The sequence below is a fragment of the Mytilus californianus genome, unplaced genomic scaffold, assembly GCF_021869535.1.
Source record: "Mytilus californianus isolate M0D057914Y unplaced genomic scaffold, xbMytCali1.0.p SCAF_8, whole genome shotgun sequence".
In the NCBI taxonomy this organism is placed as follows: domain Eukaryota; kingdom Metazoa; phylum Mollusca; class Bivalvia; order Mytilida; family Mytilidae; genus Mytilus; species Mytilus californianus.
In genome coordinates, this window is record NW_026262734.1 from 65,834,879 (window position 1) to 65,861,758 (window position 26,880).

At 33.0% G+C, this 26,880-nt stretch overlaps 1 protein-coding gene across 1 annotated transcript; it reads left to right on the plus strand.

Annotated features, from left to right (window-relative positions):
- Positions 1-6,672: 6,672 nt before the first annotated feature.
- Positions 6,673-25,791, plus strand: LOC127710840 (cartilage matrix protein-like). The gene is made up of 10 exons (XM_052216797.1): positions 6,673-6,749; positions 10,846-10,861; positions 12,187-12,237; positions 15,193-15,645; positions 16,647-16,784; positions 19,376-19,414; positions 20,671-21,120; positions 22,049-22,183; positions 23,106-23,171; positions 25,698-25,791. The coding sequence occupies exons 1-9, from the start codon at positions 6,708-6,710 to the stop codon at positions 23,147-23,149; spliced, it is 1,368 nt and encodes a 455-aa protein (XP_052072757.1). The 5' UTR covers positions 6,673-6,707; the 3' UTR covers positions 23,150-23,171; positions 25,698-25,791.
- Positions 25,792-26,880: the final 1,089 nt, after the last annotated feature.

The following is a 26,880-nucleotide window of genomic DNA, read 5'->3' on the forward strand; positions in this document are numbered from 1 at the left end:
AAGAATAATTTATTTCGAAATACAGTGTTGTTTGAGCTAAAATATGATATACAAAAATAAATCAACAGTAGTATACCGCTGTTCGAAATTCATAAATCGATTGAGAAAAACAACAAATCCGGGTTACAAACTAAAACTGAGGGAAACACATCAAATATAAGAGGAGAACTACGACACAACAGAAACACAACATTAAAATGTAACACACACAGAAACGAACTATAATATAACAATGGCCATTTTCCTGACTTGGTACAGGGCATTTAAAGAAAAAAAATGGTGGGTTGAACCTGGTTTTGTATATAAGATATCGTAATTGGAGATGGAAAAGGCAATCAAGGCGACAGGGTGCCTGCTGATAATAAAATTCATTTGACAATTTCGATTTTGAACATTTTTGAATACCACCGTTTTGTTTTTTTTTTCAATATTCACGAAATACAAATTGTGGAAAATGCTTTGCGGGTGAAAAAAAATAATATTAACTGCGAATCGTTTATAATTATTTAAATGTAAATGTATGCTTTATTACAGAAATAATTCATGGAAGCCATAGATTATTTCGATTCTAATAGGACAAATGCGATAATTTAAAAAATGAAGCGAGGGTGGGTATGCCGTGTGTGCCGCGTGGCTGTTCTACCCCCCCCCCCCCCCCCCGTTAGATAAAGCTAAACATTTTCCAATAAATCCATAGCTTGCATGAATTATTTCTGAAATAACCGCTAGAAAAATTGTGTATAATTCTTTTAATTCTCAATCCCAACGTTTGCTATTTTTAATTTACTTTCTTTCTCGTAAGCTACCGTCAAATCCACAGTTGACATTTGGTAACTAAGGAGCCGCCATGTTGACTTAAATGCTGAAATCGGTAGATGTGCGAATAATGCAACAGAATAGAAAATAAAACAACACCTACCTCAAAACTCCATTTTAATGCAATATTGTCCGAATTCCGATGGTTGACGAAACGGAAAAACCTTCAGCTTTAGCGTTTTCATTTGTATGACGTCATGTTTTGAAATGACTTTAATACGCCAAAACCAAAAGCATTAATATTCTTTTGCGGAATTTTATTTGATTTTGATTTAAAGTTTGTACATTTCTCCGAGCTCTAATGCATTAATTCTTTTTGTTATGCATTAGAATAAGTATAAAGGTTCTGTAGTCTTTTTACAATTGCAATTTTTAACACAACAAAATCGGCCTGGCGTTTGCAAATAAGTTACGATACATATGGATTTACGTGGGAGGTATATTATAACAGCCATTATTATGTATATCTCTGGGTCTGCGTATAGATATATCGAGAATTTTATCACGGTGTTGTTTACAAAGCGAAAGAAGCACGTCATATTAGTATTATTCATTAAATACGTTTCACCAAATATCAATAAAAAACATCTTTATAGTTTCATTATAAATTGTACGAACTATGACTATAATGAACAAGAACCCTGTTATGCCCTTTGAACAGATGAGATATCCCTCCTAATACAATTTAATATAATTAAATATAATTTTATTTTATATTCAATATTCATCGTTGCAGATTTGAACAATGAAAAAAAAAGCCGCAGTGAAAAATTTTGAATTAGAACTTATTATGTAACAGTATTTATTTAACTAAAAATATGTATTGTTTCATTTATTCAAGATAACCGGAATTTAATTAACAATCTCGCTATAGTACGTTGTTTTTCTCAGACCACTTTTCAAAAAACCTGAGACCTAAGAATTTCTTAATTTAAAATGAATTTTCTTACATCAAAATATAGCTTATTGACAGGAGTATTCAAAAGTATGAGTTAAAAGTATTTCCTCCGCATATTAAGTGTGCTTCAATTTTTTTAGTTATTGCTGTCTCAATTATTTTGGGGTAATTCATTGATATTTACTGATGTGAGAAAGGGAATTTAGATAATGAAATTTTCAAAAAATCGGAGCCCTAAAAATGAAATCAAATAAACTGGAATTTTTTATACCAGCAGAAAGGTAAATCTATGTAGAATTCGCCGTATGAGTTAATAAGAATCAAACGATAAATAAAAATAATACGAAAGATTAATGAAGGGTACCCATATATTTTTTCCATTACTTTCTATTTTAATCGAACATAATTGAAAACATTGCACCCCGAGTGTCTCTGATAAGGGTAATCGCCATTCTTGGATATTCGGAATCCTCTGGTTTTATCCATGTAGTGCCAGTTAAAAAATTGCCCGCTAACATCTACTTTTCTTTTATTCATTTTATTACAAATTAAAAAGCAATATTTGAAAATCCTATAAAATCCTTGTCATTTTTTCATGGTTTCGACAAAATATGTGTCAATGTTAAATGTATGAAACATCTAGAGAGAATTATTTCCCGCCAAATTTTCAATGCCTTAAATCTCGAAAATAAGCACATGGATTGGACTCTTAATTTTTTCTGCTTTTTCAGTTTCTTTATTTATATACTATCAATTTATAACAGTCTTTTAAAAAGCTTGAAACAGAGTAGCGAACATCCTTAATATAAATTTCCCAATTAAAAGAGATCATCAGATTCTGTTTAAAACCAAAAGACATGAAGAGGGCAACATAAGTCTGTGTATACAATATGTCTATAAAATAAATCGTTCCGAGTCTATACAAGTTGTGACTAGTTGACTGTTATGGAATATCTGTTTCACAGATGACGACGGATATGTTCCCATTTTCGTAACAACAATCTCGTCCTCTTTTCTTCATATGTGACCTACCGAATTAGACTTATCACCGGGCTTGTACTTACATGAGCAGCTAGACGGGTGCTACATGTAGAACATGATCTGTTTACCCTTTCGGGATACTTGAGTTAACCCCTAGTTTTTGGTGAGGTTCGTGTTGCTCGGTCTTTAGTTTGCTATGTTGTGCTTTGTGTACTGTTGTAAAACTTTGTCTTTTCGCGTGTTTTTCTTTTTTTTTTTGCTATGGCATTGTCAGTTCATTTTCGACTTATGAGTTTGAATATCCATTTGGTATCTTTATCCTCTCTATTTTAATAAGTTTATTAAAAGATTTACCATTGTTGACAATACGATAGATGTTTTATGTGTGTATTTTCAGTCATTCGTTGCCTGTATGCTTGGTATAGAATGGATTGGTTATACAATGATCTGCTTTGGAGTCTGTGATACCGTTGGCTCATTACTAGTAGGATTCATCGGGAAATTTACTGGACGACCGACATTATTCATCATTGCTACGATTTTGAACCTTGAGTTCTTGGTATTATGAGATTTTGGTCCTTCAAAGAAGATTCTTTGGGATCTAAAACGTTTGTAAGTTGGTTTATCGGGACAATTAATGAAAGATATTGATCATAATTTTCCCAAACAGAGAGTATAAAATGACATGTCTGCTGAAAAAAATGATTCATAAAGAAGTTTACCGAAATACGTACAGGCAGAAACGAGTGATTTAGAAATTAAGCTCTTTCCAGGGGTTAAAAATCACCACGCACAAAAAGAAAATTGTAATCCTTAAAATACTATATTGGCATTTCATCTCTTCTATTTTTTTTCCTCCCCATTACAATGTATATGCAGAGCAATATTTTGAATGTGTGAAACTCCAAAGCAAAAAATAAAAAAACAATTTTCAACATAAAAAGCTAAAAAAAACAAGCTTTTTAGAAAAGCTATTACTTGTATTATTTACTGTCAAGAATTACATTAAACCCACCTTACGCAATCACACAACTACGGAAGCGTATTAGAGCTACACAACTTTTTTTTTAATATTTCTTCCTATGTTTGCGTTATAACGCAAACCTTTGCGTAATAACGCAAACCTTTGCGATATAACGCAAACCTTTGCGTTATAACGCAAACCTTTGCGAAATAACGCAAACCTTTTGCGTTATAACGCAAACCTTTGCGTTAAAACGCAAACATCTTGATTTCAAGTATTCATTAAGTTTTGTATATATGTCCGTCTGTCATTAATTTCGGTTGTGATCGATTTACTAGTAGATAGGAAAAGAACCATAAATACAAGGCCAACTCATTATAATAAATATGCATAGGAATAATGGAATACTTAAAGTGCAATTATACATAAATTAAGAATGATTTGTGCATCAGAAAAGTATATAATTTAACAAGAACATAGATATTGTATAGGCATATTTTAATTGAAAGAGCAAAACTAATGTCATACATTTGTGAAACTTTCAAGTCAAATAGACAAAATGATCTTTCTGCTTTAAAATGAATTATTAATGAAGAAACATTTGTTTTTTTTAAATTTTGATGCAAGATTTTTTTTAAATCTCAAAATATGATCAAGATTCTTTGATAGAAATTCATGGAATTTTTATTTCAATCTAGTGAAGTAACTTTAAGATACTTGGGTAACAATTTAAATGTAGAGAACATAATTTTAATAATAAAACATCTTCATTTTATTGCAAAAAGGTAGCTTGTTTGGATCTAACCAACCTTACACAATCCTCAAACGAGAGCTTACTTTGGAAGTATATTTATATTTGGCTATAACTATATTAGCAGGGTTGATTTTTTATATTCTTCAATACAACTTCAATTTACTCAATTTTCTTTGTAATATATATAAATGTATTATCATGTATATAATTTTTGGGGCCCTGTATAGCTTGCTGTTCGGTGTGAACCAAGGCTCCGTGTTGAAGACCGTACTTTGACCTATATCAAATGGTTTGATTTTAGAAAGTGTGACTTGGATGGAGAGTTGTCTCATTGCCATTCATACCACATCTTCTTATATCTATTATCCTACTCATTATTAGTCAATGATATGTTCTAAATATTCAAGCATTTTACTTTGTTATGAGTACAAAGGAGCTAGGATACATTTTAATGTATGCAGCCTCCTCCATTTATAACTGCTACTTCCTTTGAATCTTAAATAAGAAATAAGATAAAAAAAAATGTTTGCGTTATTTTGCAAATGTTTGCGTTATAACGCAAAGGTTTGCGTTATTTCGCAAAGGTTTGCGTTATAGTTAACGCAAAGTTTTGCGTTATATCGCAAATGTTTGCGTTATGATGCAAAGGTTTGCGTTATAACGCAAAGGTTTGCGTTATTTCGCAAATGTTTGCGTTATTTCGCAAAAGTTTGCGTTATATCGCAAAGATAGGAAGAAAATTATAAAAAAAAATTGTGTGGCGCTAATACGCTTCCGTACACAACACTTTTTACACCAATCAATTCATTACGAGGCTCTTGGCCTCAATTCTTTTGCACGTCTTAAAAAGGAGGGAATAGTATATAAACCTTTTGAAAATGTGTGGGATTAAGAAAACATTATTACTTTTGTTTACAAGTTAAACTCAAGGCTGGTTCTCTTCCTATCTGAGACAACCTTGTTGTCAGATCCAAATAGATAAAGGACAGAGCACAAAGTATAGTTAAACTCATGAAGTCAGTATTTTGTGAACCAAGAACAGAATTGTTACTAACACTTTGATTTTTTTTTTGTAATGGGAGAAGAAATTAAATTCACCATCTACATCCCCGATTTTTGGTGGTGTTCGTGTCGCTCGGTCTTTAATTTTCTATGTTGTGTTATGTATGTGTTGTCTTTTGATAGTTTTTCATTTTATTTTCATGGCGTTGTCAGTTTAATTTCAACTTATGAGTTAGGATGTCCCTTAGTTATCTTTCGCCTTCTTTTACATAACTATGATATTTTGCAATATATTTTCGAATTCTCGGTTAGTTTTCTATGTTGTGTTTTGTATACTGTTGTTTGTCTTTTGGTCTGTTTTTTGTTATGGCATTGTCAGTTTATTTTCGATGTATGAGTCTGGATGTCCCTTCGGTAACTGTCGCCTCTATTTTACACAACTAATTTGGAAATAAATGTCTCAAACTGACAAAATATATTCGAATTTATAGTTTTGAACCATCAAAAAGTGTCAAAACTTGATTAACAATTCAGAATATTACAAAATAATGTCAGAGCCGCAAGCAAGGTGAACACATGATCGATGTTATGATACTGTGAATTTTAGTAGACGTATATACATGTATCTGCTTACCTTTCCGGAGCACCTGATATCAACCCAGTTTTTGACGGGGTTCGTGTTGCTCAGTTTTTGATTTTGTTTTGCTATGGTGATACCTGCATGTTTGTCTTCGACTTATAAATTTCGAATGTAATATTGGTATCTTAGTAAGGACATATACTCTTCTATTGTATATCACATTAGACTTGTAGCTTTTGAAGTAAATACAATCAAAGGAAATGGTTCCCTATAAAATTAGGAATAGTCTATTATGATAAACAAACAGTTCTTGAAATATTATATCTATTTTGAAAACAATACTAGTCACGTTTTGTTTAACATAATAAGCATGATTCATTAACAAGAAAAAAATTGTTAATTTGTGGAAATAATTACTAAAGTAAAAGAGGGGTTTGATAGCTAACAACACCACGTTTCTGGCATATAATATGTCATGTTATGTATGATTCTAAGGTCAACTATGTAAACAAATGCAAAAATTGAAGCAATAGAGAAAATTAAGCATTTTATCTATGTAACAAACGTTATTTTTTGTATTTATGATGTTACTTTAGCAAATTGATAATTAAATAATTGCAATAAATGAAGTTGTAATTATATTAAATTCGTTATAAATAATAAACATGTTACATCCCTCGTTACTACTAGTAGTGCAGGAAAGACGTAAGCAATGCTCTTCCTTTCGCTGTTTTCTCTGTTGCTGTTTGCACGTGTAAGTACCTTGCATGACATACTTTAAACATCATTGACTTTAAATTTTACATCTGACAATGATGTTTTTCAAATGAAGGATCATACTATAAAAATTAGCATTGTGTTTCCGTTTTTATTTAAAACCTTAATAAGTAAGCATCTTTACAATATTTTTCAAATTTAATTCAAAGTGTTGCAATAATTGTATTGTTTATAGAAATAACCAAAATTTTGAATGCCAAAGGAAAATTAAAGTTTTCATTCAATTTTTATCTTGAGATGATGCACCTAATTTTATCTTTTAATTAGAATTTTCTTCTAAAAATACGAAAATAAGAATTCAGAGACGATATATTGTCACAAAATGTATTAGAAAATATGCATATTTACCTGCATAATTATGTAAATGTTCTCCTCGTGAACACTGCATGATTTCTAATGTTTAAGATATTGTGAAAAAATTTAATTGTAGTATTCGTTTAAAACCCTAATATAAAAATAAAGAGATGTTGTATGATTGTCAATGAGACAACTATCCACCAAAGTTCAAAAGAAGTTTGTTTGATATTATGAAAACTCTGGAATGTTCAATCCGGTTGTAGATCACGTACTAAATGTAATCTGTTCAGTGGTGGATCCAAGGGGTTGGGGATCGATGTTGAAACCACCCCTTTATTTTACGATCAATGCTTGTGAATTGGGACATATGGTTAGTTTAAACAATTTCTTATTTTTTCAAAAGTGCACAAAATTCAATTATACAATAGAAATACAGGGATTCGGAAACAAGAAGAATTTACAAATGTATATAAATCCGTCTCCCTTTAAAAAAAATGACAAAATTAGGAACATAGTGTAAGAAACTCGCATAACATAATTTTCAATTCACATTACATGTTTATTTTGTGGTTTGCCCGTTACTCAGAAGTCAGTTTGATCGAAAAATGTGATCAACTCATTTTTTATAATTGTGGTCTCACATGAAGCTGTGAAAATATGTAAATGTTTCAAAAATAAGGTTAAATTAAATTAAAGTTTCAAGTCTAAATCGACATCAAAAATAAATGTTTATGAACCAAATCTCCCTGTTTCCAAAATAAAACTTTGTACAACTTTAAAAATATTTTCGTTTTCCTCATCACTGATGAGTTCACTACCTGATAATAATGTTTGTATATTATATCTTGGTAGTGTGGAAATGGTTTGTGTCCTATTGAGTCTATAATTATGACATTCTAGCAGATAGTGTTTGCTGCTCTCAACTTGTCCACAAATACAGAGGCTTGAAAGAACAATATGTTTCTGTAAAAAGGTGTTCATTTAAGCCACTGCAGTTCAACCGGAGTCTGGCGTGAAGTATTTGGCCTTTTCTACAACCAGTATTATAAAATGTAGGGACTTTCTAAATATCACGATTTATATAATTTTTAAGTGTAATTTTTGATGGATTACATCTTACATCTTGTGGAAGGCTGTTCCATTCACGAATAACAGATGGTAGGAAGGAATTTTGATAAAAAGTAGCTCTACAGTTCATGTTTTGAACGTTAAATGCCCTTCTAGTATTATAGTTATAAACTTGATAAAGTTGTTGAGGTACGAGACTATATATACACAGATAATTAGGAGCTTGATCATGAAACATTTCGCAAAGTTTGAGAATTTTATGTCTGGATCTTCTTTCACTCAGAGATACCCAACCATTATTATTATAAAGTTTAGATTTAGAACAAAGTTTGGTGGAACCTGTGACTATACAAGCCGCTTCTATTTGGATGCTCTCTAGTTTGTCCTTTAAATAATTGGTATGTTATCCCACACAGTTTCCGCATATTAGAGAATAGGCCTGATGAAACTGGTATAAATAACTTGTAGATTATTACGCGATAACTTAAACTTTAAACTCCTCATAATATTTAAGTACGGCGTAGCTTTATCAATAATATAATTAACATGACTTTCCCAACAGCCGCTTTCTTGAAAAATTAACCCTAAATGTTTATGTTTTTCAACCTCTTGTATCAGCGTATCATTCATATATATTGCGTTGATTATGGGGTTTTGCTGTTTTTCTAGATATGGTCATGGTTTCAGTTTTTCTTGGATTAAAATTAACGAGCCATTGTTGAGACCACAAGTGAATTTTTTCTATATCAGAGTTCATTAATTCAGCCGTAGCATACTCGTTCTCAACAACTATATATAATAATGTATCGTCAGCGAAATGTCTGATGTTGCATGATATGTCACATACAATATCATTTATAAATAATAAAAATAATACAGGGCCTAATATTGAGCCCTGGGGGACACTTGCTTTAATTCTATAAACATCAGAGGTCTGTCCTCCTATGAAAACTCTTTGTCTTCTCTCAGATAAAAAACTTTTGAACCATTTCAGTAAGTCCCCTCTTATTCCATATTTTTCTTGTTTATGAAAGAGGCCGTCATGCCAGACCCGGTCGAACGCTTTACTGATATCACAAAACACAACTCTGATTTCCTTTCCAGAATCAAGGGCTTTAGCAATATCGTTGGTAATATAATGGTTGGAATCCCCCTTTACCCTGGAACCCACTTTTATAAATGGCTGGATCCATCCCTGCTGCTAAAGGTAGAAGTGGAGGGGTGGGGGTTGGCGGGTAAGGGGGTGGGGGTACTAAATCAAAATCCATAGATTTTTTTAATAATTTGATAAAATTCAGTTTTATATAAAAAAATATGGGTCACGTGGCTTTTATTCAAGCTACATCTTGGGTAAAATGTGGAAAACACAATTTCTTGGGATAGAAAGACAACTAAACCAAAGAGCTTTAAGATAAAATATGAGACAATAGCTCTTAGAAATTAAAACAAAATTATGATCACGGGACTCGTTTTCTTTTAACAAAACAAAATAGGTAACCAGTATACAAGTTACATTATCTGAGTTATCCCCCCTCATATGGCGGGAAAAATTGAATCAAATAACAGATATATTTTTTTTGTAAAAACAGTCGCAAGAATATGATAAAACATAATTTTCTTGGTTAAGTAGAAAAGTCTTACACAAGAATTGCATTCTTCTCTTAAGATCGCACATTACATTAAAGATATAGACCGATTGTTTGATTTGCATTGTTTTCTGCTATATAAATCCAAGATGGCAGAAGACACCCGAGCTTCCTTAAACGTATTGGCATAGTTTGCAAAACTTGCATTAAACTAAAATATATGCAGAAAATTAGTGTTGGGTTTTCTTTTATCAAACATATCAAATTGGTTTACACAAGTGGTCCGCACTTAAATCGCAAATTGTGTTTTGAACTTGATGTGTACTTAGGCATTGTTTTATCCGTTTTAAATTGTATCATATTTGTTGGTTAACTGGAGGTCTAAAGTTCGACAGTAGGTTCAAAATTAAGATAGCATCAATTTTGCTGTTCGTATGGATGACAGCCTAAATTTGCAAAATATTTTTGCCTCCATTTAGTTGTTTGTTAATATGTAAGACAGCCTCCATTTAGCTGTTTGATATGTAAGACAGCCTCTATGTGGCTGTTCGAATGAATTGTGGGCTCCATTTTGCTATTTGAGATGTGTCAATCGGTAGTCAACTGTAGACTAGTCAAAATGGAGACTTATTCTCACAATTCATGATCAGTATTTTATCTTGTCCGTATTTTTTTTTTTTTTTTTGAGAGCAAAGTAGTTTAACTTATTCTTTGTGTGCTTGTCAGATGCATGTTAATCAGTGGTTGACGTTGGTTCATGTCTGTCATATTTGTTTTTCGTAAACTTTATTGTATTATACATTAGTACGTTAGTTTTTCTCTTTGATTTGTTTCACATTTTTCATATCGGGGCCTTTAATAGCCGACTATACGCCATGGATTTTTCTCATTGTTGAAGGTCGTACGGTGAACCATTACTGCTTTTATCTTCGTCATGTAAACTCTGGTCGATATATTTCCCTGTTGCATTCATATAACATCTCCTTATTTTTAGATTAAAAAAAATCTCCAATAGCACGTTAACGACAGTTTAAAAATAAATGACACTTTTTGCCAATTATCAAAGTAAAGTTGACGACCAAATCTATGTCCTTATTCTATATATAATTTTTGCCTTTGCAGGTCACAGCTCGGTCTCGTAAGTATTTTTAAAACCTTTACTTTAAGAAAACATTTTTATAATAATGTTACTATCAGTGAGGGTCTAGATGGGGATCCTTTCATTTTTAAACTTTGGAATTTTTTTTTTATTATGCTCACAGCGCATTTGGAATGCAAAACACTTCACTGTAAGTTTCGGAGTTCTATGAGGGCCTGGATGGGAGTCCTTCAATTCTGTATTCTTTAATTTTCCAGGTTTTTTAATCTGTTTTCTATATATTGTTTGCCTATTAGTCTCTTTTCTCTATATTTTAGTACTCTTTTATTCTCTTATCTTTAATTTTTTACCTATTCTTCTATATTTTTAATGTTTTTAGCCATTTATTCTGGACATTTTGCCCATTATTCTCTATTCTTTAAACCCCATCCAGACCCTCATCAATATTGCACTTGAAACACAAGAAGGACATATTTTTAAAACAAAATACACAGTCTCAATAAATGTAGCTGCGGTGATACCAAATTTGTATAACTAAGAAAATGTTGAAGACCTAAACTTTTACGACTGCATAAAAGGTGTTACGATATTTCTCTGCTCTTGACAGTTAAAATTGTAAACTAAAAGCAAGAGGCTTGCCGAATCTGTTTCTCTATTAATGTTAAGATAATATTTACGCAAACTTTATCTTTCTTCCTCATTGATCTTCAAAGAAATGAATTCTTTCTATGTGACAAACACGGTCGCATAGATAAGTACTCACCTCCGAAAAACATAGTGGAGTGACCAAGTCAACAAATTTTCAACTTTAATGGACCACCATACCTGCAGGCTAAATTATGATTTTTCGTTTAGAGAAATGTTCAAACTTTAAATTTTGCCTGGTCGAAGAATTGAAAAATGGTGCAAATTTGTAAAATTTGAGGTAAAAATCAAATTTAGCTTGCAGTTATGCCGGTCCATTGAAGTCGTGAAATTAGCACCCTTTTCTTGGTTTGTCACTCCACTTACATGTATAACAATTAAAACGTCTTTTAGTAAAAATTCGTCTCTGAGATACCACTTATTAGATAAGATATCACAGACAGTATCACCATCTAGAAATATCCAGCGATTTCATGTTTTCTAGCACGATTAAAATTATAACAATGTGTATCATATCATGACAGTGCATCACATAATATAAGCCTATTTGGCTGGCTGAAAATCACTCATATATTTGAATATAATTGTTCGTTATAATTCAGGTTTCAATTTAATATTAATATATTCATTCATTCGTAATGACATTCATATAACGTAGAAATTATTTTAAACTGAGAAACATAAGTAACTTTTGTACATAAAATATCTATATATTTAAGCTCCAGCACCTCCGGGACCTCCGAGACCTCCGGCACCTCCACTCTATCAACGTAAGTCACAACCATTATACTACGTTATATGTCAGGGTAGGCAGAATCACGCACTACATAAAAACACATACAAATTGAAACTATGATCAGTGTGTAGTAAAATGACACATTATACTGATGTGTCAGGGTAAGCAGAAACACGCACTACATAAAAACACATACAAATTGAAACTATGATCAGTGTGTAGTAAAATGACACATTATACTGATGTGTCAGGTTAAGCAGAAACACGCACTACATAAAAACACATACAAATTGAAACTATGATCAGTGTGTAGTAAAATGACACATTATACTGATGTGTCAGGGTAGGCAGAATCACGCACTACATAAAAACACATACAAATTGAAACTATGATCAGTGTGTAGTAAAATGACACATTATACTGATGTGTCAGGTTAAGCAGAAACACGCACTACATAAAAACACATACAAATTGAAACTATGATCAGTGTGTAGTAAAATGACACATTATACTGATGTGTCAGGATAAGCAGAAACAAGCATTACAGAAAAGCACATACAATTAAAAAAACATGATCAGTGTGTAGTAAAATGACCCATTATACTGATGTGTCAGGATAAGCAGAAACAAGCATTACAGAAAAGCACATACAATTAAAAAAACATGATCAGTGTGTACTGTGTAGTAAAATGACACATTATACTGATGTGTCAGGGTAAGCAGAAACAATCACTACAGAAAGGCACATACAATTAGAAACCATGATCAGTGTATAGTAAAATGACACATTATACTGTCTGATGTGTCGATGTAAGCAGACACAAGCATTACAGAAAGGCACATTCAATTAGAAAATATTAGTGTACATGGATAGTAACATGACACATTACACTGATATGTCAGGGTAAGCAGAATCAAGCACTATAATAGAAAGACATTTACAAATAGAAACTATGATCATAACTAGTGTATAGTAAAATGACACATTACACTGACATGTCAAATAAGCAGAAACAAGCACTACAGAAAGACACATACAAATAGAAACCACGATCAGTGCATAGTAAAATAACACATTACACTGATATATCGTTTGTTTTGTACTACATAGGATCTACCTACAAAAATATACTGGTCGAAAATTTCAGATATACAGGTTGGTAATTTTTAGAAAAACCTGACTTAAAATTTCATTGTTTTAACTTATCAATTTCCAATTATTCGACAGAAGACATCCTGACGGGCAGACCTACTGAAAGCTGGATTATCCGACAGTAAACATCCTGACGGGCAGACCTACAGAAAGCAGGATTATCCAACAGTAGACATCCTGACGGGCAGACCTACAGAAAGCAGGATAACCCGAAAGTAGCCATCCTGACGGACAGATCTACAGAAAGCAGGATCATTCGCCAGTAGACATCCTGACGGGCAGACCTACAGAAAGCATGATCATTCGACAATAGACATCCTGACGGGCAGACCTACAGAAAGCAGGATCACCCAACAGAAGGTATCATGACCGACACTACATAAAGCAGGATCATTCGACAGTAGACATCTTGACGGGCAGACCTACAGAAAGCAGGATCATTCAACAGTAGACATCCTGACGGGCAGACCTACAGAAAGCAGGATCACCCAACAGTAGACATCCTGACGGACAGACCTACAGAAAGTAGGATCATTCGACAGTAGAAATCCTGACAGGCAGGCCTACAGAAAGCAGGATCATCCAACAGTAGACATCCTGACGGGCAGACCTACAGAAAGCAGGATCATTCGACAGTAGAAATCCTGACGGGCAGACCTACAGAAAGCAGGATCATTCGACAGTAGACATCCTGACGGGCAGACCTACAGAAAGCAGGATCATTCGACAGTAGACATCCTGACGGGCAGACCTACAGAAAGCAGGATCACCCAACAGTAGGTATCATGACCGACACTACATAAAGCAGGATCATTCGACAGTAGACATCCTGACGGGCAGACCTACAGAAAGCAGGATCATTCGACAGTAGACATCCTGACGGGCAGACCTACAGAAAGCAGGATCACCCAACAGTAGGTATCATGACCGACACTACACAAAGCAGGATCATTCAACTGTAAACATCCTGATAGGCAGACCTACAGAAAGCAGGATCATCCAACAGTAGACATCCTGACGGGCAGGCCTACAGAAAGCAGGATTATTCGACAGTAGACATCTTGACGAGCATGAGAAAATTCGACAAACAAATGAAATACCCGTAAAAAAAAACCAAACCATGCCGTTGCATTTCAATTTGACAGTTAAGGAGGCTCGGGTGTCTTACTTCATCTTGGATTTTGAAATAACAGATAACAATTGGTCTAGATCTTTAATGAAATGTGCAAATTTTGAGAGTAGTATGTAATTCATGTGTAAAACTTTTTATTGTAAATATAGAAAATTATGGGTTTTATCATATTTATAGCTGTAATTTCTAAAAGAAAAAAACACCATATTTGTGTTTAATTAAATTTTTTTCAACTTTGCCAAATAAGGGGAGATAACTCAGATACAGTTATTTTAATAGAAAGTGTTGTGAATTTACCTATTTTAATATGTAGCAAGAAAACAAGTTCGGTGACCCCATTTTTTTCTTTTTCTTATCTGAAAGCATGCTATAAGAGCTATCTTCTCACATTTTATCTTAAAATTCTATGATGTAGTTTTCTTTTTATCACACAAAAGTTGGATTTTCCATGCATAATCTATACAAAATCTGACAATTTTGCACAACCTGAAGCGTGAAAAAAAGTCCAATGATCCATACTTTTTATTTTATTTTTGAAAAAAGCATGATAAAAAATTCATTTAGACAAATTATCAAAAAATTCTATTGATTTTAATTAAGACGCCCCAGCCACCTAACAGTCCCTACCTGTGTAACATTAATTTTGGTCTACATCATATATACATTTTTGATATTAAACAGATTTTTTTTTCTTTGATTTTAGGATGCTTAAAGAAAACAGCGGATGTTTTCTTTGTTGTCGATACATCCAGTAGTTTGAAATGGGGTTATAATGTTATAAAAGAATTAGATTTTGTGGGTGATGTAATTAAAGCGTTTGATCTGGGTAAAGACCAGGTACGGACCGGAATAATGACATTTACTACCAATACGGAGATATTGTACCAACTAGATGACTTCAAAACAGAGAAAGAAATTGCCAACATTTTAGATGATAGAAAGAATTTTGAGAGAGATCAATGGAAAGGTGGCGATACTAATATTGGTAAAGCTTTAAGACTTTTAATAGACGAAGGACTATCCACGTCACATGGTAGCCGTACTGACGTTCCACAAATAGCCGTGATTATAACAGACGGAGACCCAAACGATAGGGCTGACTTTGCCAGTGCTCTCCTGGCACTAAGAAAAACGAATATTATTGTTTTTGCTGTAGGTATGTTATTATGTAAGATGTGAAAAGATTGTGTTTCATTGCTGAGGGTTTCATGTAATCGTGGAATGGATGGAGTGCTGGCTGTGCAGTGGCTATTTATAAGTTAAATACATATTCAGGTCATAGATATGTTGATGTGAGATGAATATGAACATTGTTTTGAACTAGACCTAGAAGCTGTACGGGATTTTTAACGTGCTAGTTAACAAGCTATGTTGACCTATCGCCATTCTCAGACACAATATTCTGATTCTAGGCTGACCAGTTTTTGCTCTTTAGGGGATGAACATCTGATATTCTGATGGAGGGGTTTGGGAGGGATTGTTCCGGATTTATCATTTGCTTTTATCTGCTTCAATACGCATGCTAATTATTTTCCTGCGGAATCAAACCCATGACTACGAGCGCAATGAAAAGTTTCAGTTCTTCAAGATAAAATATTTTGATACCCTTGTCCGTCTGTCCGCCAGTGTGTATGTCTACGTCTGTACGTCAAAAAAAAAGTTTCCGCACTCTTACTTTAGTTTGCCTCAACCAAATGTTATGAAACTCAAACATAATGCTTAAATTATCACAAAACACAGATTAAGTTTGAATTTGGGTGGCGTCACTTTTACCGTTCTAGAGTTATGTCCCTTTACAAATGGAAAAATTGAAACATTTTCCATTTTTTTTTTCATATAATATAGCAAATTACTTACATATATTCACGTTCCTAAAAAAAAACACACAAAAAAACACAAGACTAGCAAAGGCAAGAGATTCCTGACAAGGGACAGGCGCAAACATGTTTTGTAAGATCCCAACCCTCCCCATATACCTCTAGTAACTGTGGAATAAACTAACACACAGCAAAACGCACAGTAAAACTCAGTTTAAAAGAAGTCCGATGCCTGCTTTTAACCCACTGTCTCGTACGAATGAGATAGTTAGTTACATCATATCTAATTGTAGTATGTAACTTTTTTCAGTAATTATGATTTATTTTTTATTTCTTAAAGGTGTTGGTCCAAATCGTTATCCTGAGAACTTGCTAAAAATTGCAGGCGATCCGGAACGTTTATTTGAGTTGGAAGATTATGACAGTTTTGGAGCAATCAGAAAGGAATTGGTAGATAAAGTGTGCGATAAAGAACAAAGTAAACACCATTTGTTTATAAGATTACGTTTTTAAATGTTCTTAAAATTTTATAAAGATGTTGCTATTGCTTAACGTTTATTTTTTTTATCCAAATTTGAACGACTTTATGCATTATTAAGGTCTGGATAGGCGATCCTTGATTTCACATTTCTTTATAGTTTCAGTTATCTTTTTTAATACAGCACTTATAATAGTTATGTAAAATCTCATGGAAGTTATTCTTCTATCAAAATTTTCTATGATTAGATGATATTTATATTCTGTACATCGTTCATTTCTGTAACCAGTATTGCATCACATAATTCTTTTATTTTTCAAAGTTATTCTTTTTTACTTTTGCACCCCATTATTCTCTATTCGTTGACATTTTTGCTAAAATTTCTTTATTCATTATTTTATTTTTTGCAATTATTCTTTATTCTGTAAACCCCATCCAGTCCTTCTATTATTTTGCAAGAGAAAAATCATTTTTGAAATTTTGAAAACGCTCACAGGCCTTTAAAATGGGTTCTTGTAATTAGTTTTATCATGGAAGTATTATATTGACAGGAACTACAACGATTAATTAGCACTTATTTATAACCCGGGTAGCACTGTAGAAAAGATATGGAAACTGTCTTATTAGTACGCTGTCGTTAATTTCTTTTGTGACTATCTGCGATGCCGCTGTCATAAATTGACCAGAGATACTTCTTATCAATCCCAGACAGATTAACATCAATACCTGTCGGAAAACACCTTTGCTTATTTCAATCGCGTAGGTTGACATTTATTCATGAACAACTTATTTAAACAAATCGACTGATGCATAAAAAATGAAAATCGGCCCAGAATTAATTATTCTACAACGATTCAAAATAGTGATTGACATTATTTTATTTCTTCAGTGGTTAAGTTAAAACTGTCAAAAGGGTGTGTTCCGGTTACGGCCGGGTCACGAACATTTTCTTAATAAATATATACACTGTGACGACCCGATTAATATTTAATATCACAGAAATTATACATAACAAATATAGTTAAAAAAAAGACGCAACTCGTTATTTATAAAAAATATATATATATATATAAGTGGATTTAAATTTTCTGACATTTGTGAAATTCAAAACTGCTAAAATATTTTGTATTTGAACGAATTTTATCCGATAATAAGCAGCCGGTGTCAGTATTTCTATTTGTCATTTATGTATATGCCAATCTTGACTTATGATTTGACCCGTATTTATTAATTTGAGAAAAAAAACGAGACTTATAAAATGTTATGGAATAGCTAAAGCATCTCTGTCCCATAAATATTTTATCACTATATGTCCAAATGATACTAGTAAATATTATTGAACAGTTGCAGTACTTATAAAATCTCAACACATCGGGCTGAGCTGAAACATTCGTATACCAACCAATGATCTGGATTAAGAGCGAAGCTTGATAATTCCTACATTTATTTCAAATCTCTTTGATCTTTAATTTTTATCAGAATTAACAATCATTTTACAATCGTCTGAAATATGCATGAAATGTGTGCCACTGGAGTAAACAGTAATTATATAATCACAACTTGCGATATTACATATAGTGCAATTTCTTCCGAAAAATAAATCAATAAACATGGGGCATTTATTCAATAATTATGGTACAAATTTCCATCGTCAATGTGTTTTTCTATAGAATTAATGATGTCTCGCACAAATCCATCAATCTATCAATCGGCACACATATGCAGGTGTAGGGTAACGGAATCTGCCGAGGTTTGCCGATTGCTGTTTCCTAAGAATTTATCACAACTTTCGATTTCTTCGTTTATTTCCGTAATCGCGAAAGCAACCGAGAAAGACGATATTGTAGGGCACCACACGCTTGTGTGTAAATAATGTGCCATGTTTCAAGTTAATTAACATGTCATTAAATTGCGCGCGGCATCGCAGATGAAACGTTTGAAGTCGGGTCGTAGTAGTTCCTGTCAATATAATACTTCCATGATCTCACTGAATGTAAAATGCTTATGATGAATATCATTGAATGTATATTTTGAGGCCTGTCAACGTTAGCTAAAACAACAGTACGCTATATCACATTTTTTTTTGAAATCAGAGAACACAATATTGTTTAAATACAGTGAATAGAGCAACAGAATTGTTTTTTTTATATAATTGTAATTTTTCAAACCATAAGTTAGCGTAATCGAAAATTAAGGTGGTACCAAACACTTTGACTAAAATTAATTTGGCATGTTTGGCTCGTTTATTTTTTTTTTAAATTTTGACAAAATATTTACTTTGACCCTTTGAAAAAAAATAGAAAATCATCAAACTTGAATCACATTTCATTGGATTAATACAGTTTGATAAGCACTAATTTTGATCATTTAGTAGCTTGATATTTCCTTAACAATAGAACGTGATTAAAACGTTCTGCTGACTTTTACAGAATTATCTCCCTGCAGTTTTCTGTGCCACCCTGAAACAAGTATATAAGTTAAGTGATACCGGTAAATTGATAAATTTTAACTTTGATTTATATTTAAGTGCATTTGTGTTAATTTATGACTTTATTAATATCAATAGTAATGTATAAAATTTGTGATTTCAGACGATGAAGAAAAACCGAATCCATGTAAAAAAGAAAAACGTGAGATTTCATGATATTTATGTGTATTCATACATACATACACGCACACACACACATACACACACACACACACACCATGCATTATACAGTTTCTAGTGCATACAATGGGTTTCTAGTTTCTATAATGACCTTATTAATATGTATGCTTAGCCTAGGAACGGTTTGGATAAATAATAAATCCCTCTTTGATCAAGTCAAACAATATCCCAGAGGAAGTCTTTGTAGGATTTCGTTACATTTACAGCATCCAGATGTATTCATAATCAGCCCAAATTTTAGTTCTTCATTAAATGATACCATGATTCTGCCTGGGACTATTAAACTAAATATTTAAAGTACCAAATACTGCTAAAAAAGTTGTGAAAATAATCATCGTATAAATGTCTTTAATATATAACAATGAATTGGAGGCAACAACAGTTAAACGATATTCAATTCTCATAAATTGTTCTCGGGTGGGTGGGTGGGTGGGGGTGGGGGGGGGGGGGGGGGGGGGGCACTTCCTATATACAAGGTGATAGGACGTGCCGCTGGAATAGGTCACCTTTTCAAGCGTGAAAATATGTGTGTGAATAGGTCGGGAAAACTGTCAGAAATATATGATTAGGTCAATAAAGTTCTCATAACTTCTTCGTCTGTCATCTTTCTTAGGTGTTCCCGGCTGTTTTGATCAACCAATTTTTCTCTTTTGGCACTTTAGTATTCCACTCTTACATTACAGACCATTACACACCACATGTAACCCAAACAATATGGGAAAAGGTTACATTTTTACCTACGCAATATATGATAAGGTATACAGTTTACGTGTCTCCTGCTTTGCATACAGGAGATGAACCGCATATGGAATTTTCTGACCCCATATATATCATATTAGGTCACTAGCACACTGTGTAACGAATATAACTTACCGACTATCTCAACATTTGGTATTTAGACAAGTGGCCTATTAAAGTGATTAAGTCTTCAATACTTAGTATTAAGAAACTACTTCCATTGGTCTATACAAAACAAATGCCAACAATAACAACTTGTTAGCTTTAAATGTGTTTTATGAATTTATTTCGATCGTTCATTATCAATGTCTTCGTCTGTTGACAACACCGTGTTGAATGGGACGTAACAACGCTACTAACCGTATATTGAAAAAAAATAGCCCCGCCAACTTGCCCCATATACAATACACGCTGTCTCCATGCGGTTGCTTTTAACCAATCATATTCATTGAAATGTATTATGATATACATGTTTTATAGCATGTGATGGAGCAATGGCAGACGTCATTTTTGTAGCAGACAGCTCAAGAAGCCTTGGATTTAAAGCGTTTGATAAATTGAAACTGTTTGCCAAGGCTGTAGTGAAGAGATTTACTGTCAGTCCTAATGACATACAAGTTGGTTTCATAAATTTTGGAAATAGTTCCAAATTTGAATTTAAACTCAACAGTTACAGAGATCAAGATGAAGTAATGAAGGCTATTTCAAAGGTCCAATATTTAGACGACGGAAAGAGTATGCAGCTTACATTTACAGGCAAAGCACTACAAATGCTGAAACAGAAAGGATTCAAAAAAAGAAATGGCGGGCGTGGTGGAAAAGTTCCTAAAATTGCCATTATCATTACGGATGGTGAACCAACAGACATTGTTGCTACACACAGACTTGCAAAAGAAGCAAAACAACAAGGAATAATTATATTTGCCATTGGTATGTATAGTTCGGTAGAGTAATCCCATTGTAATATTAATTTCTGTGTATACCTTTACAACCTGAGTGGGAAAAAACTTTATAACGATTGTCGTAGCCACGGTGTTTCTGGACCGCCAAAAAATGTGACTATAGCAACAAAAAGATCTAACTAGAAATGGTACCTCGTATTCAATAATCTACTCACTGAAATTATAGATAGTTTACAAAGACGATAGAAGATAAATTCCAAATGTTGTGCACCATAAAATGATAATCGCTGGTTACAAATTTTAACATTAAACTGTACATAATCATTTTTTTAAACAGTGACAAAACATCTATAACCTACAATCTCATACGATACGGTTAGTTTTTTTTTTTCGAAATTTGATCATTTGTTTTTGCAACATATATTCTTTAGCTTAAAAAGGACAGATACCAAAGAATTAATATTGCGCATGCGTTCTTACAGGAATCCAGTTAATTATCCCTATTACAACACCTTAAAATATAAATAATAGATAAACAAATAAGTATGAAGAGCATAATTATAGCTTATTTTTCAGGTGCGGATCCAGCCATATTGAAAAGGGGATTCAACCCCCAGAACACCATGAAACGTTCACATATTAAAAAAAAAGATTATAGAACAATTAGAAAGATTTAAATCGAAAAGGGGGGAGGGGTTCCAACCCCCGGAATCGCCGCACCCAGGATTCGCCAATGTTTTTGTGTAAGATTTCAATCATATGATACATATACACCTTGTATGCTTATAATGTGCATACTAGTATTGTTCATTGTCTGTTACTAGTATAATATAAATGTGAACGTGTGTGTATTGTTCATTGTCTGTTACTAGTATAATATAAATGTGAACGTGTGTGTATTGTTCATTGTCTGTTACTAGTATAATATAAATGTGCACGTGTGTGTATTGTTGTAGGTGTTGGTGACCATATGAAAGAAGATGAGATAAACTTATTGGCATCTGACCCAAAGAATAAACATGCGTTCCTGGTAGAAAACTATGATTCTTTATCATTTATTGAAGCCGCATTAGCAAAGAAAACTTGCACAGGTACTACTGTACACATAAGACGAGTTTGTCAATATAATGGAACTATAAACAACTGTCATACAAGTGGGAGGTTTAGCTAGATATAAAACAAGGTTTAACCCATCATTTTTTTCGGAAAATGCCTGTAACAAGCCAGGAATATGGCAGTTATTTTTCGCTGGTTCCGTTGATTGATACCGTATGATTTTGTCAGTTTTAATGGACTTCCTCTTTTTGAATTTGCCTTGGAGTCCTTGCCTTTTGTTATACTTTTTGTTAATATGTAAACTGGCGATGAAAGGGAATAAACGGCAGAAAAATCATGTAAAATATCTAAACAGTGACAGAGCAATCTCATCAAAATATTAAGACGATAAATTCTGTTCAGAATAATTGCTACAGTGTGCTGTCAATTGAACTAGATACCATTTTTGGGGTGCACCATGCATATGACTTGTAATAAAGGAAACAGATAATATATTCATTCTCTTAAACACCCGAATCCGATAAACTTTAATGAGTATAAGATATGTATTCATAATTACAATGTAAAATATGTTTCATTAGAATCCGTATAATTTTGATTGGCTGACAACAATTGCGAGGCACTCCCACATCAAATTTTATTTTCGTATAAAATACAACAGCTATGACTGCACGTGCTTTCCGTGAAAATGTTGAAAAATGCATCGAAAAACAAACAAAACGCTTGAAATAACTCTTAATTTCATGGTTGTAGCATAAAAATGTAATTCTAAGAATTGAAAACTTCTTTTTACAATCTTATAGGGTCGTAAAAGCATTGATCGTGCACACATTTTTAATATATGAGCGCTCCGCTTCCGCGCTTATACAAAACGTGCTTGGGTCAACGCTTTTACACCCCAGTAAAATTATAAAAAGAAGCATTCAATTCTTCAATGATATTTTGTGTTTGTTTCAGCTGCTATTCAAGCGATATCGATGCCACCTGAAGGTTTTTACTAGAAATTGCAAGCAATAACTATAGGTATGATATAATAGGATTTTCAAATCAATATGTAACATGTAACATGCATACAACAAAAAATAACACTTTATAAAACTCGTGCGTTCGAAAATCTTCTCTGGAAAAACCTACAGCAGCGTAAACCCCAAATATTGGAAACCTATGGTGTCAATATAATACTTTCATGGGTGTATAAACCCTTAAAACGCGAGGAGTTTTATGATCAAACGGTACCTAAAATGAATAGCCATATTCATCAAAGGTCAAGGTCGCCTGAGGGAGTTTGAACCTTATTTTTTTAATGATTTCTAAATTAGATATGGAATATCTATAACTTAACGGAGTATTTTATAAAAAGTAAGTTATGAATCATATCAATACCGATGTACTGATTACTGATCTGATAAACACGGGTACTATCAGTCCACATGCAGCCGTACATTAGAATGGTGCTTAATGGATGCTTAAATACTATGAATTCTACAAAGGAGGAAATGATTTGATTTTCTTTCATGTATCTAGAATAAAACGTCCAATGTGCCATTCGATGTGGTTCTGCTTGATACGTTAATGTTTTGTTTTGCGATAAAACTCTCCCACTCTAAAAATAAATTACGGATTTGCCCCTTGAAACAGTTCTAATCCGATGTATTTCTGAGTAAATATAACTGTAGCATCGCAGCCATTTACAAAGTTTACGGACGATCAAGTATACCGTAGGAATCTTCAAAAACAGTTGAATACATGAAAAAAAAAAAACGTAATAATAAATGCACATACCTATGAAATACAACACGGAATTAAAAAAAAACTCCAAAAAAAACAAAACAGACAACAAAAATAATATGATAGATCTAATAGTAATCTCAACCGATTTATTCGCAAATTTCTAGAAATTCATGACAACTGTTTCCTTGAACTTTCCTACAAGTTCGTAACGATGCTGAGTACGTTATGTTACATTTCACAGATGACGATGGAAATGTTCTTTCCCCGAAAGTGACTTACCGAATAAGACGTTTTACCGAATTTGTTCTTACATGAGCAACACGACAGGTACCATATGTGGAGGATCTGCTTACCCTTCTGGAGCACCTGAGACCCCCGGTTTTTGGTGAAGTTCGTGTTGCTCAGTCTTTAGTTTTCAATATATGTTTTGTTATATATACTGTTGTTTGTCTTTTGGTCCTTTTCTTTTTATGCCATGGCGTTATCAGTTTATTTTCGACTTATGAGTCTGAATATCCCTTTGGTATTTTTCGTCTCGCTTTCACTGACGTAAGATTATTCTTGTAACTAAGATATATTTTTCAATTGAACGGAACACGTAAACAATTATGATAACATATATTGTTAAGTTGTGTTGTTGGATTTTTTGTTGCAAGGTATATTTAGATTGTTGTAACACACTTACTTGTTTTAAACTTAAATTCAAAATTTTATCAATTAAACAGCTTTTAATCTTTACACTAAATGCATTGGATGTTGGATGTGTACTTATTGATATTTTAGTCTTAGATACATGATTTTTTTCATTAGTTGTTATTGGCTTTGAACTAGCTGTCAGTAACTGCCAGTACTCTCAGATCTGTACTTAGTGTCTTTTTGTTTTTGGGATAAATTATATAAGTACCCGTACACGTCCACTCTGTGTTTTTGTTAGATGTATTTCTGTTTGTATCCATCTGATGAGTTAAGCTTTTTCAACTGATTTTATAGTTTGCTCTTATGTTGTACTGTTAGACCATTGTCCCAGGTTAGGGGGAGGGATAAGCGCTCACAAACATGTTTAACCACGCCACATTCTGTATGTGCCTGTCCCGATTCAGGAGCCTGTAGTTCAGTGGTGGTCGTTGGTTCATGTCTGTCATATATGTTTTTCGTAAATTGTTTTGTTATAAATTAGGCCGTTAGTTTTCTCTATTGAATTGTTTCATATTTTTCATGTCGGGGCCTTTTATAGCCGACCATACGGTACGGGTTTTTCTCATTGTTGAAGGCCGTACGGTTGCCTATAATTGCTTACATCCACTTCATTTGAACTTTGGTGGATAGTTGTCTCATTGGCAATCATACCACATCTCCTTATTTTTATATTGTCTCTATAGTTATACATTCTAGAATATTCACTGAGCTATATTTATTTTAACCATAATATACAATTACTGTCTTTTGTTTCGGTAAATATGTGGTATAATTGACTTTTGAAAATTGATATTCACCTCGGCCGTTGGCTTCGGTGAATATCAGTTTTTCAAAAGTCAATAAAACCAAATATTTACTTCATCAAGACAGTAATTGTATATAATTATTCTTGTAGTTACCTTAGACGACAACTTTAAATAAACTCATTTAAAATATAAATGTAAAATTGTGTAATACATGTCATTTTAAACACACATACGTACACACCCAAACACATTATGTTATTACGTGCATATCATTGGATGATATTCTGCAACATTCACTTAATATTATAGAGATTTATGATACTGATATTTAGTAACTAACCTAAGTAAACTGACTATTTTTTTTTTGCTTTTTCAGATCTGATGAAAACTGAACTGTTCAATGGAGCAGAAGCCTTTATATCTAATCCTCTTTTGTATTGATAATCATTAAAGATGAGGAGAGCATTTTCCTTTACTGTTTTTTTTATTTCATTTTTGAGGTAAATAAAGGCAACATTAGTATATCGCTTTTCAATACTCGTAAATCGATTAAGCGAAAACAAATCCGGGTCAAAAACCAAAACCGAGGGAAACACATCAACCATAAGAGGAAACAACGGAACAACAGAATCACTGAACTGCAACAAAAACAAGCGCAAATATACATAGAAACGGACCATTTGATAACAAATGCTATATTCCTGACTTAGTACAGGACATTTTAAGAACAAATAGTGGGTTGAACCTGGTTTTATGGCTAGCTTACCTCCCGCTTATATGGCAATGTTAAAAATACCGCTAAAATGACAACATTACGTGACAGGAATACAGTACCAAAAAACACAAGAACACTCAGGACAGAGAAATACATAAATAAATAATATAATAGTACATTACAACATGTAAACAACAGAATAACAACGGACACCTTCCATGAATTTACGACATAATTACACCTTATGTAAGAATCCTGGGTTTTGATTGGTTGATAGCCAGTGTATTGTTCCACATTTTTACTGTAATCAAATGAATATCGTTCATTTTTTAACGCCGCCGGGGTATATGCAAAAAGGATATGCCTTTTTTACCCTCTCTGCCATGGTATTTGCCAAAAAATACTCTATCCGACTTGACGCTTGTAACGTCACGATCATCAATGCGTTTTTGAACGTTAACATTCGGTGTAATTAAACAGATATAGCATGTTCTTGAGGGGTATTTGCGAAAAATACCAGTCTTGAGAATGAATTTCCCTCGCCTTACGGCTCGCGAAATTTAACATTCTCTCGACTGGTATTTTTCGCAAATACCCCTCCTTAACATGATATATCTGTTCAGTACACCAGGACACCACAATAGAATATTAACATTACAGTACATTTAATTGTCATAATTAATATTTTATAAGGTATTTTTTCAGAACATTTATTTCTGCAGTTTAATACATTTTTTCTAGGGATGTCAATTCGGTGAATAATTACTAATCGAGTACTCGTTGGTTTAATCGAGCGGCGATACTCGAGTACTCGCTCGGATATATATCTACAACACGGAAACAC

Excerpts from the sequence above, each read along its gene's own strand:
- LOC127710840 (XM_052216797.1), top strand. The coding sequence starts at position 6,708 with ATGCTCTTCCTTTCGCTGTTTTCTCTGTTGCTGTTTGCACGT. Across the intron at positions 12,238-15,192 it reads GGCACCTCCACTCTATCAAC|GATGCTTAAAGAAAACAGCG; the intron begins GTAAGTCACAAC and ends CTTTGATTTTAG. Across the intron at positions 19,415-20,670 it reads TCCATGTAAAAAAGAAAAAC|CATGTGATGGAGCAATGGCA; the intron begins GTGAGATTTCAT and ends CATGTTTTATAG.